General features: G+C 43.3%; 2 protein-coding genes across 4 annotated transcripts in view; one reads left to right on the top strand and one right to left on the bottom strand.

Moving 5' to 3' along the window:
• Positions 1-13,311, top strand: part of pofut1 (protein O-fucosyltransferase 1) — a 404,965-nt gene that overhangs the window by 167,468 nt on the left and 224,186 nt on the right. The gene's annotated exons all lie outside the window — the stretch shown is intronic.
• The window catches only part of plxna2 (plexin A2), a 195,841-nt gene that overhangs the window by 146,401 nt on the left and 36,129 nt on the right, over positions 1-13,311 (bottom strand). For all 3 annotated transcript variants that reach the window (XM_052059388.1, XM_052059387.1, XM_052059390.1), the window contains exon 3: positions 10,652-10,834. In XM_052059388.1, coding sequence (XP_051915348.1) covers positions 10,652-10,834 — 183 coding nt within the window. The remainder of the gene's footprint in view (positions 1-10,651; positions 10,835-13,311) is intronic.

Here is a 13,311-nt window from a genome sequence, read left to right as displayed (position 1 = left end):
CTGACTATCGAGCATTAAATTCAACTGTTAAACAGTCACTGAAGCCAAACTGGACAGTCACTTCATTGCTGACCTCTCGCGCCATCACAGCGGCACTTGCACTCCAAGCTAGCTGATGGATTTAAAAATTGGTCCAAAAAGGTAAGTGGTTCAGAAAATGGATGGACGGAGGGTTGGAAGAACACGCTAGCTTCTGCCATTCATCAGAGTACGGCAGGGGATCCTGGACGTGAAAGTCTCTTAAACAAACTTTCTTTCTTTCTTAAATGAAAGGCTGATGCTGCATGATTGTGGTTTATTTGTATTGTCAAACAGTGCATTGGAGTTTACTTGCTCTGCCACATTGCCACTGAACTGTTGTAACATTTAAATCAACAATTTCAATGGATCTCAAGTGTAAATTTTGAAACTCAAGAAGGCTTACGAAAGTCTTAAATGAATCCTATTTTTAACAATGTCACAGGGACGACGACAGAGGAGAGCTCGATGCTCAGCAAAGTAAACAATGGAGAATATGTAATATTTAAACCACCATTGCAAATGCGATACTGCAGGATATTTACACTGCAAACAAAAAAGGTTGACGTGGAAAGAAAATGACTCATTGTTAAGTTGTTTAGTTTCATTTGTTAACCTAAGACAATCTAAGCCATTTGGACCATATTTTCAATATTATGTCGAATAATAACCTGATAACATGATAAGCTGGCCACTGTAGTAACCACTGTCCCTGAAAGGGTTAAAAATAAAACACAAATTTCCTATTTTGCTACAACTAAATCACCTTCTTCAAATAAGAACTGCCAAATGGCTTTCGATGTGCGTGAGGTTGATGATAAAGGTACTGTAAATATTTATTTTGCACCGGACTATTAAAAGTCCAAAAAATCCTCTCTGACAGAACAAAAGCAAAGAGCCTTAAGAGTGGAGAGAGTAGACATTGGTACCGTACTTGTGATTCCAAAAGTTTATCTTGGTCGCTCCTAGTTCATGTAAGCCATGCTGTCACAACGGAGGTATTTCAAATGCAAATAAAAATTCAAATAGGTAATTGTTTCTTCACAAAAAGTATGTTGTAATTATTTGCATTTGAAGATGTCATGCTTTGTATTTGCATTCAGAGAATATATATATATATATATATATATATATATATATATATATATATATATATATCCCTTCACAAAAAATAATTGTCATAATTTCTTCACAAAGGAACAGTGGTTGAGGACTGCCAGTCCTGAGCGGCGTCACCCCCACCCCTTTGTTATGCCACATCTTACTGCTTTTTGTTCTTTGAAACAAGTCATTCAATTTCCTGATTTTTATTGTGTGGTTTTATGGTTTTAGTGTCTCACATTCTTCAGTGCTTTGCTCAACTTCACTCTATAAATGGAGCCGCCTTATTGGGATGAGCAATAAAACTGTGGGCATGCTTTAAATTGATTCATGCGGACTGTACTCCGGGTGTATAGAATTGAGTTTTGGTTTTTGTTGTTTGTTTTTTAAGTTGGATTCTTACTATTATTTCCCTTCTGAACAGTCCGATTTTCATGGTTAGATATCTTCCCATTTACACACATTATATGCATTTATAACCAAATAAATATACTGCATTAATATGTTGGCGGCCCGGTGAGCCAGTGGTGAACAGCGTCGACCTCACAGTGCAAAGGTACCGGGTTCAATTCCAGCTCCGGCCTTCCTGTGTGGAGTTTGCATGTTCTCCCCGTGCCTGTGTGGGTTTTCTCCAGGTAGTCCTGTTTCCTCCCACATTCCAAAAACATGCATTGGATGCTGATTGAACACTCCAGATTGTCCCTAGCTGTGAGTGTAAGCACGGATCGTTGTTCGTCTCTGTGTGCCTTGTGATTGACTGGCAACCGGTTCAGGGTGTCTCCTGCCTACTGCCCGAAGACGGTTGGGATAGGCTCCAGCACCCCCCGCGCGACCCTTGTGAGGATAAATTTGATCAGAAAGTGGATGGATGGCTATTAATATTAGCGGCCTAGTGATGTTTAGTTCAGCATATGAAAACAAACTCTCACAGTGTACAGGATTGACACACTAATTTCCCGAGCATAGGTGAGCACACTCCATTTGCACTCAGGGCCAAATCCACCAAGAATGAACTGTGGCCGTTGATAGCACTTACAACAGCACGTCATTTGCACCCACGCTTTGCTCCGTCTTAACGCGTCCTATTCACAAAAGATATTGCGCTAATGACATACCAGCGCAGACGCCCACCAAATTGGACGGCTGAGTGCAATTTGCAGCCGTTTTCACTGATTGCACATATCCAGTCCAAATGCGGCTTTGCGCCAAGAACAATGCGGCAGAAAAATAATTACTAGGAAGAGACTCTTTTGCAAATCACAAGTCAAACCGCACCCATTTAACCCTTTCATGCACCCTGTAACCTGATAACATGATTAATTCAGAAAACTTTATTTATCCCCGTGGATAACATGTCTACTGGAGTAACTGCCTTCCCTGAAAGGATTAAAACAACCTGCTCAATTTAATGTCATTTTTCTGTGCACCTTTCTGTTGTTTTTTTAATTTTTTAATATCTTTTGGAAATTTGGACACCATGTCACGAGTACATCGAACCGAACAGCTTTCATTTATGGTCCAAAATTATGTTATCAAGGGGGGAATTGTTTTTGTGTGTGTTTGTGTGTTTACATAATTTAGGACAACATGTCCTCTACGTGTCCCCTCAAAAAAGAGGCTTCCAAAGAGGAGCGTCAAGTTTACTGCGGCTTATTCGTGTCACTCGTCAAACTGTGTTTGGCTATTGGTGAATTAGAAGTTGTTTATCAATAAGACTCATTTGCATAGAAGTGGGCAATTTCTCCAGCAAATATATGCATATTCCCTCGTTTAAATATGTGCAAATACCACCGTCGCACAAAGACGCATTCTGCTTGGTCTCTCAGTTAGTGGACGCATTTTGCCATCTGCGCGTCGTTTGTGATTTGGATGCTATCTCTTTGCTCCATTATTTACTGGTTAGCACCACAAAAAAGCCACACGATCATTTGGTGAATTCGTCCCTCATAGGAAAACAAACATTGACAGTTTTTTTTTTTCCATTTTCATTTTCGGTGTTATATTGGCTCTGCAGGCAACTTTGCCATGCTGCGCTTCACTTTAATCTTTGTTTACTTTCGGTTTTGATTTCTGTTTGCAGCCCATTTAGACAGGAAATGAAATGAATGAATCGACTCGTTTGTTGGAAAAATCATTACGTCGCCGTCTCTTCAGACTGGCATGAACACGCAACGTAACTTTAATGTCGGAAATTTTTACCTTGATCAAATTCCACATGTTCAACACGGCAACCAATTGCTTGATCGGGTCTGTAGGAAACGTAATCATAATTCTTTGGCATTTCCTCTCCAGGTTGAGAAGTATTAAGTTGAAAGGAGCTTCTGTTCAAAGGCATTTGGACCACTTTGCCGACGGGATAAGATTTCATTTATTTGTTATTACAGGCCTCAGCTGTTGTCGCGAGCCTCACTCCACGTTTCCCTTTCTACTGTCGTCTCAGCGGTAGGGCAGGGTGTAAATTGGTGGAAGATAGGGTTGTTCACCACTTGTTCACAAGCGCTCGGCGGGAGCAGCTGGGTGCATTTACGAGCCTTTCAAGCACCCCGACCCTTTAAGCATCATGATCAGCTGTGGCCCTCGGCAACGCCACGCTAATTTACATTCTCCCAATCCTGATTTGGCAGCCGAGTGAGCTGGCCATTAACCCGCTGCGATGCCAACCAGCCCGACAGGAAACGGGCCCAGTTAAACACCTGAACCACCCTCTGAAGTGGTCCAGCTCAGCTGCCTGGCGTCACGTCCAAACAGACTGCAAATGACTCATCAGCGCGTGATGGGAAGGATTAATTAGCCCTGAAGATGCTCGTCAAGGCTGAAAGCTTCCTGGATAAAGAGCCAGAAGTCTTTCAGCGCAAGGCAACTTCTGACTTGTCAGCAAACATAAACACCCGGCACGCAGTGTGTGATGAGAGAAACCTTGGAGTTTCCAGGCAGAGCTATTTGTGCTCTGAATGCTGCTTGCCACATCAGAAATGGACTTTAGTCGTGGGCCAAAACATTACGTACGCCCATATCATCAAATGAGAGACAGTACAGAAGGCATGTCAAAATGATGCCTTTAATTCACAAACTCAGAGAAGTAACAAATTAACAATAGCAGAAAAAAAATTGTCAAATGAGCTGATCTATTCAGATTTAAACGACTGGCATCGTAAAACATATTGTATCATATACAGCAGGGGTGTCAAACTCATTTGACATTGTGGGCCACATACGGCCTTGGTACATGTCAAGTGGGCCGGACCATTAAAATTATACCATACTCCGCTATAAATAACCAAAATATCATGTATTTCCTTTGTTGGCAAAAGCTTGTCGCTTCTCGGGACATACAAGTTCAACTGCTTTCATCATGCATCGTTTAATAAAGTTACCGCCGGAATACGGCAATGAGGCTAATGTGATTTCACTAGCAATTAGGTAGCTAGCTTTTACTGCTGTGTTGGGTCTATCTCAGTGACCGACTAAGACAGCTGTTGTCTTCTTCTCTGATCAAAACAGTGTTCCGGCTAGCGGATGATCTATGAATTGCAGGTTATTAAAAATATTAATTAAATTATCCTGCAGGCCTGATCGAACCTCCACGGGGGCCGGTTCCAGCCCGCGGGCCGTATGTTTGACACCCCTGATATACAGTATTGTACATTCTTTTATTGTAGTCAAAACAACTACTTTTATGAACCATCTTCTGTTTTTTGGTCATCATCACATTTTTGGGGGGTTCGTTACTGGGAATCGCTATGTTGATGAAGGTGTGACCTCCAAATTTGTGTTTTGATTTATTGATTTGATTTCCCGTTTTCATTATGATAAGTGATTACCATATTATGGCTTTGGGGCTCGATGTTGGTAGTTCCAGAGTTCCTTGTGACAGAAAAGTTCATAATCTGTGAAAGAATTAAGTACTACCATGCTGCCACGCAACCTACAACATTGAGAGTGCTGTCATTTAACACAGCTCTTGTATGAGATTTCCTGGACTCAGGCAAGTAAGTTTATACCTAAAAGAATAAATAGATTGCCAGACGCACCGCAACAAATCCCGCTACATCTTGAACCCTATAACCTCCCAGGTTGAATAGCGCTTAACCTACAGAGTCTACACGAGGGACACACACACACACACACACACACACACACAGGATGGATGATGTTGTTTGTCACTGTCGAGCAGGGGGAATCCAGAATGCGCCTCCGCTGCGCTTGCCTTTAACGCCCCCATTCATCTATCGCCGGCATGTCTTTTAACATCCAATTTCACATGCGCAGCCGTGGCCCCCGTCACCATTCGTATCAAAGGAAGAGCTCCCAACAGCTCATCTCCTCCTTAATGTTGTCGTTACTCCCCGCCAGTGTCAGGCCCAGCGTGGGATATGTCTGCTCTGCGCACTGCACGCAAACACGACTCCAATTTGCATGATGCAATTCTTGGCAGAAGTGTTACTGGAATAAACCGCACAGCGGATTGCTACCGGGTAATTTGACCTGGGGATATTCCTTCTTGTCTCCGGGTGACTATGAAGCATCAGTGCAAGCGTGAATTTAAACACATTCAGTGTAAAGCCTCGCTTATGTAGCAGCGCTGTCACTGTCCTGTTTGGTTGTGATTGTGGCTTGGCTTGCTCTCCATGTTACAACAACAACAACAAAAAAAGCGCTATGGCCCATAGTATTGATTTTTTTCCCCCTTGCTGCTTTCTGCTGAGGTGAACACCTTCTGGCCTCCAAAATCAATCAGCGCCATGCACAAGTTTCTCAATTGAAGTTACTCCAGGTTGAAAATAAATTTACTCCCACATACATCATCACTGCATGGATGTGTAGGGTTGGGCATGAGTGATTGGGGGGAAAAAAACCATCACATTTCTTCAGGTTCTGAGCTAAACCTCTTAAGATTTGAATACACTCACCAAGTGTTTAAAATAAATCAAGCCTACTGATTTTTACGGAGAAATTCAGGGTGCCATCACAATGCAGTTTTGAAAACAGAAATCCTTTCATACACCCTGTAAGCAGATAAACACGATAAGCTGTCCAATGCAGTAACCGCTGTACCCGAAAGGGTTAATGCGTTAACTTTGCAACAACTTGGTAGAATGAGAGGAGCATTTTCTTTCAAACAAATATTGTCTTTGAGTCAACTGAATGAATATTTCATTGACTTAAAAATGTTCTTCATAAGCTACTGTATCATCATACCAATCACGAGTCAAAAGAGTAAATTTTGGGCGGGCCAAAAGCACAGACTTTGAAGGGATTTTAGTGATGAAGAGTTCTTCTTACAAAAGGCGAGAAATGATCGAAAGAATGAAGCATTTTAAGGCTGCTTGATCTCATGTGAGACATCGTTGTTGAGCTTGAAATCTCCGTTCATGTCGGGTCATGGTCCGCATTCTCAGACAACGAAATAACTCCATTGATAGTGTTGATGGAGACATCGCCTTTGAGCTTCATTGGCTTAACCGTTCCCAACGTCATTTTCACAGTGAGATTTCAGCATCCAGTATTAAAAGAAAATTGCCTTAAATTAGGGCTCATGTTGGTGTCAGTTTTATTCTTAATGCTAACCAACCCGTTTTCCTCACCCCGCCTTCTGAGTGGCTGCTCACTCTTAACGCCTCAACCTGAAACAATCCCCGGCAAAAAGCCTGCCAGGAACCTTGCCCTTTACCGCCTTGCCTTTTGCAAAGCTCCTGCACAGCCCTGGGAGCAGTTACAGTACATCCTGCAGCCAGTCTGATGGGATAAAGCTGAGGATTGAATGGGGAAGTGAGGGGTGTAGGGCCAGGGGAGTGATGGTTCTATGGGATGGGAGCCAATCCAATTACAGGCAGCAGTGCAGCCTCTCGCTTGCTTTGGTAGCGGCACTGAATTTGCATTTCGATGCTGTTTCCCCCGTAAACCCTCTCCTCAAGCACACGCACAACATGCCACCTTCCTTTTTGCTCTCATATCTTCCTCTTATAAGTTGTTGGGGCTGCTCGCTCCCTACCTTTACCAATACTGCTGCTCTTGATCCCCCAATAAAAGCGGCGGAGGGGAGTGAAGATCATCAGCACAGCATTGAAATGTTGTCACCCTACAGCTGTGACTTGTGAAGGAAGCCGGCAGCGTCCAAGCACGCTCAGTGGGAGCTTATCATCCCCGTGCAGGGCCTCCTGCCCCTCTGGGACACCTGAGGGAATGTACGGATAACACCCCCAATAAAAACACATCCACATTTTTGACATTGGGAAACACAAAGAATGCGTCTTTATTCACAACCCGCTGCAGAGATCATATTTGCTTTTGCACCTTTCTGCAATTATATTTGGTCACCCTGTTTCATTGCAGCGTGCACTCGCATGCAAATTGTGACTAATCCGCGTCCAATGACGTATTTGCATAGAAATGTCTACACCACAGGGGGCTGCCATCCAAGCTCGATTAATTCAACACGCAACATAAAAAACTAATCCTACGCGGCTTACTTAAGTTGTTCTTGGGACTCAGATAAAAGAAAAAGTAGTTTCGAATGCATTGTCACAGACAACCACCACGTATCTCACATTCCTGCTCAATTGCTAATCATACTGAATATAAAGTGCATATGCGAGTCCTCTTTAAAACAGTGAACAAAAAAAAGTTCTAGTATTGTCAGCTCACACCAAACTGTTAACCGTTTTGAAATTATGAGGGGGGGGGGGGGAAATCACAAACGTATCAAAATTGAAGAAAGAACAAAATTTTTTGGCCCAAGTGTTGAAAAAAAAAGCACCCAATTTGACCGCTGGTCTACAAACAAAATTGTTTCTACAGTGTGTGGATTTTTTTTTTGCAAACCGTCATACCCAAAAGGGTGATGATTTGAGGATGATTTTCTGGTGTATATATCACAGGGTATTTTAGCAATTACCAATTAAATGGATGCTAATGTCATGGCGATTTCATCATTTCATGTCCGTGGTCTCTCGTCACTCAGTCTTTGCAAAACAAATATTGCAGAAAATCACTTTTTTTCTAATTACACCTTGTGATTGACTGGCGATCTTTGTCCCAAAGTCTGTTGGGATAGGCTCCGCAATTAGCAATTGGCACCGGATGGAAAAACAACCGCTGTCCTTTCCGCAAGAGACACACATTTTCTTCCTTAACTGACACATAACTGGTTAAAAACTGATGCGCTGCGCCGTCACCGAAGTAAGTGAATGCCAAATATTAAAATAACACAACAATTGTGGTGGACTTGAGTCAACCAGCAATTTAAAATGAATGAGAACATTTAAATTACGGTCATATAGTTTGGAAAACAAGAACAATTTTCATGGGGGGGGGGGGGTGAAGTGCAAATCTTTCCTACTGTGAAAAATATATATTTTCGAAATTGAACAAACCTGGGTTACCATGACAATTTGTGTTCAACCTCAGATGTCCGACTAGATATTTAAATAAACCATTGTTGACTAAATTGAATTATCCAACCTGTGTGCTGAAGCCATTTGGAGGTGGAAAAGCTCAGCAATCATTTCCTGCTCTGTCTACTGGAGCGTGTAAAAACACTTCCATTGTAGGTGGCCTTCTCCCATCATGGTTAATTCCTCCCGGTGTTGGTGTTACTGTGGTTACAGTCACGCCCCTGAGAGCAGCCAGCTTCAGTACACAGCAGCAGGCAAAGCTACTTTGCATGGATTCCCAAGCAGGTGACAGCAAATCGCAGCTGTCAGCCTCAGGAGAACTCGGACAAGTCAGACAATGGAAAAAAAAAAAAACCTCCACTCTGGTGTCTCATCTCATTTAATCAAGTATGAAACAAGGCGATGTAAATCATTTAGCAGCACAAACAGCAGAATACATCCAGTGAATATTCTTCACTCCACAGCCCGATGTATTGATTAAATTATGAATAAGCAGAGACCAAAAATAACTCGTGCCACGGCTACTTGTGCAGAGCAGCGGGTTTGGAAGATTTTTCCGAAAACAGGTGTCTAGAAACCTTTAGTGGCAATCTTTTGTTTCCATTGCAGCTGTTGTGGGGTTGGCAGAGAGGGGGGGGGGGGGGTGGGGAGCAGCTGGGACACACTGCTGCTGGTAATTAAAACGCAAGCATTACGTGGAAGGTGTAGCAAACCACTCGCCCGGTGGGGTAAATGTATAGAAAGCTAGTGACAGCAGGGAAAAAAAACATTTTCTTGATTAAAATATATGACCGCCCCCACCCCACACACACAAAAATAAATAAATAAGAGTCTGTCAGTTGGATCAATAAATGGACGATAGGGCTTCTGTGCTTGCTAGAGCTGCCAGCGTGAGTGAAGTATTTGCATGCCACAGCCCAGGTCGACTCGATGAGTTGAGTATTCAAACTGTTCGACACTTGAATGTAATACATCCATCCCAACAATGAACATGTCCATTGTAGTAGATGAGTTCGGAAGGAAACAAAAGTTGCCTCACCTAAAGACAAGCTAGCAACTTACACAATCCGTAACACATGAGCGTCAGCAATGACATTAGTTTATCAAGAACTTAAACCACACACTTCAGTAAAGATTTAAATGGATACTATCATTATATTATACACTATTCCTCCACACCAGTGGTCCCCAACTAACGGTCCGCGGACCGGTACCAGTCCGCAGGGCATTTGGTACCGGGCCGCACAGAAATAACTTGTCTTATTTCCGTTTTATTTATTTCGGAATACGAAAGATGTTTTATTTTGAAAAATTACCGGATTCTCCATTACATCCGTCTGTGTCACGCTTGACTCATATCAAGCCACGCTTCTCGGTCACGTGACCGATGACGCTCAAAAACAAAACGTATTTTGAAGGCATTAAACATTACCATAGTGATAAGCGACCAGATTAGACGCTCCTTGTGTTTATTAGTATATTTCGAAAAAACACAGTTTTCATGCAGCTCATACCATATTTTGTTGTATTAATCCGCCACACCTTAAATGCCAGTCCCTGAAAATATTGTCTGACTTAAACCGGTCCGTGGGGCAAAAAAGGTCGGGGACCCCTGCTCCACACCATTGCACCCTTCAAGTAAGCAGGTCCTGTGGAAAATTGTGTTTTCTATGGCTTAGGTGAGAAGTCCCTCGTTATAGACTGGCCTGCAGCCATTTACACTGACTGACATCCCTCATCCAAGACCGTAGGGGGTGAGAGCAAAGGAGAAAGGCCAACTTTCAATGGGCCTCAGGCGGAAAGGTGCCTATTAAAATTAACCGTCCATTGCGGTTTATTCAACGCGGTGAGGTGACACCGGAGCTCACTTCACTTGCAACTCGAAATGACAACTACAATGAAACTGCCATCATCATTACACCTAGCTGGTGTACTGACAGCCAGCATTAAAAAGGAAGGAGGTAAGCATGATCCATCTGTGCAGAGTCGGTGCACTTTACAAGAGTCGCATTTCAACTGACCAATCATGTCCGGTAGTTTGCCACGGTATGGTTGGAAACAGCAGATTGCAAGTCTCCACTCTCCACGGTCATCCTTGTTTCACCCACTCACAGTGAAAGAGGTAAAGAAGTACTCACCTTCTTCAGGCGCCCGCTCTTCGTCCCCACAAAGGCCACACAGTAGCCATTGTAGACGTAGGAGATGACTGAGGTCATGCGGTCGCGGGTCTCAGTGTAGAGGGTGTGTCCGGACACCAGCTGGGAGCCGCCGAGAGGCTGGTTTATGTCCAGACCGCAGAAAGAGTCGTCGATGGGCACCGGCTACAGATTGTGAAAAATCAGAAAACAAATGAGATGAAATGTGGTTCCTCTTTGACATGTCACACACCGCAGGGAAATGAGACAGAAATACTTCAGTGAGACAGCCCGAGAACCAGGCGAGGCACAGAAAAGACGACAGCTCGGTGAGGAGAGAGGATGGAGGTGGCAGGGGAGGCAGAGTTGCGGGTGCAGTGTCAGACAATTGAGGGGCAATGAAGGTGAGCTTTGGAGAAAGAGGCGTAGGCAGTGGCGAGCAACAAACGGATGGACAAAAGTTTGCCTTCCTCTGCCCCTTGGAAGACGTGTTTGGTCTCCGCCTGACTGAAGATCACCTTGCCCTCACTGCGGCTTTTTACGTCAACATACAAAAGCACCTCGGATGTAAAACAGCTTTTTTGATAACTATGAGCTGATCCACGCTGACTTTTCTTCACATTCGATGCAAGGATGAAAGTATTCTACTGAACTTGTTGGAACCGTTTAGAGTGGCTTGCGACAGAAAGGATTCAAAAAATATTATGTGCCATAATATTTGCATGTGAACACACACTAAGGCCCTATTTTCATGCGCAGCGCAAGTCTAGCGCAAAACTCGGTCTGACTGTGCACATGTGTGGTGTTCACTTTCTTTTGGTATTCTCATTGGCGTGCTGAGTTAGAAAAGGGAGTTTGGTTGTGGGAGCGAACAGAGCCAACTTGTTTCCCACCTTCCACCCCCTATCGTATGCCCGTGAGTGACAACCATTCCCCCCAGAATTTGGTGAGAGGTCGGATAGACCCTTGCTAAGTCACAAAAATAGGTATCCATACAACCTTGAGGTAGGTTCCGGTGAAATAAAAGTACAGATTAAGTTTTGACACAAATGAAATGTCTTGGTTTAAATCGCTAATTGTCCTTCCTTTCTGAATGCCTTCTTGTCATCATCCCAGGACCACGAAGTGGCTGTATTATTATTATTTTTTCCCACTCTTGGATGGGGCCATGCTGTAGTCACTGAGTGCTATTCTAGTTTTCGCTTTCAAACTCATAACTACGGAGGAGGTCATATGAGTACAGTTCAGTTCAGCCGTCTAGCTTTTGCTTTCAGATGGTGAGACACATTGTGTTTTGTCATTGCTAAACTCTCCCTGCAAAGCCTTAAATGCGTGCTCTGTCTCATCTTCATCCCTCCATATGTGGCTCCGTCACAAAGGTTTGTGAAGGGAAATGAGGGGATTTTTAGAGTAAAAGCTGAATAGCTGCAGAGGGAAAATTGCCCAAGCGTTGATGGCCACGCCCTCCATTTGTCACATTAGCCAATATTGCTACGGGGATGTTCCACATCAGCGTTCTTGATTATAAAACACAAAGCTCTAAGTGTAAATATTTAAAGTTCATTTACATTTACAGAAAATGAATGTGATGGGAAATCTTGCAGCTGTTTAGGGCGGAAAAAAACACATGTAACGTATGGTGTTTTTTTTCGGGGCTCCAGACCATTTGGTTGCGATTACATCGGGATTGTTTGGATGATGCATGCTTTTGCACACTTGGCAGTGTGGAGGCAAATCCCGATGGAACCCATGTGGTTTCGCCTCCCTCCCTCTCCTGCTTTATCACAAATCTTTCTCTGGCAACAGAGCAAAAAAAAAAAATTAAACTCCAGCCATTATCTTTAGTGGGGCTCTGAGGCTAAAAATAGCACAGAACTCTTCATCAAAGAGTGGTGTAACATTTAATCCAAGCAGAGACCATGGTGTTTGTCACCCATCCTCCTTCACGTTCAAGTAATCTCATTAAAAAAAGTTTTTCATTTGGAAAGGAATTGGAATTAAGTTTGTGCGAGATGTGACAGGATATGGACGCTCGGAAATGTCTCTCCCTGCGTCTTTATCAATCTGAGCATCCCTTTGCTCTGACTTGGTTTAATTGGTAGCCGTCGTGTACGATAGTTGATCGCCGTCAAGCTGCCGTGATAAGACTTCCACAGTCTCTTCTCTGTAGGACCAGACTATATGGAGATATTGTGACTCTCCAGATGGCACAAAGCTGGACGGCGGGGTGATAAATCTTTGATTGGCTGCTGTGTGTGAATCCCTCAGCTCAGCCTCAGCTCCATTTCCCAGCCTTCAGCCGTGCGGGCTGAAGGCTCTGCAGGAAAGAAATGAGAGCTGGGGGGATAATTAAGGAACTAGGAACTGGCTGCCTGACGATTGTTAGCAGTGAAACTGAGGAAAGATGTTTTGACTGCATGCGGAAATTAGGGAAAACCAAGCAAAGTTTGAAAAGTTAAAACAAAAAAACACATTTATGGATTTACTTTGATGCCCGGTATTCTTGTTTTTTTTGTCCAATGTTCATGGATGTCGATTGTGAATGTTGGTATCCTCCCATGTACTGTTACACTTCATTTCAAACAAAAACGAATGACCCAATTATCACTGTTTAAATACAACCTCACATCCCCACTTCAGGACAGATTTGATAATATGACTCG

Source organism: Hippocampus zosterae, chromosome 2, assembly GCF_025434085.1.
Source record: "Hippocampus zosterae strain Florida chromosome 2, ASM2543408v3, whole genome shotgun sequence".
NCBI classification, from domain to species: Eukaryota; Metazoa; Chordata; class Actinopteri; order Syngnathiformes; family Syngnathidae; genus Hippocampus; species Hippocampus zosterae.
This window is presented reverse-complemented; position numbering and strand designations above follow the sequence as displayed.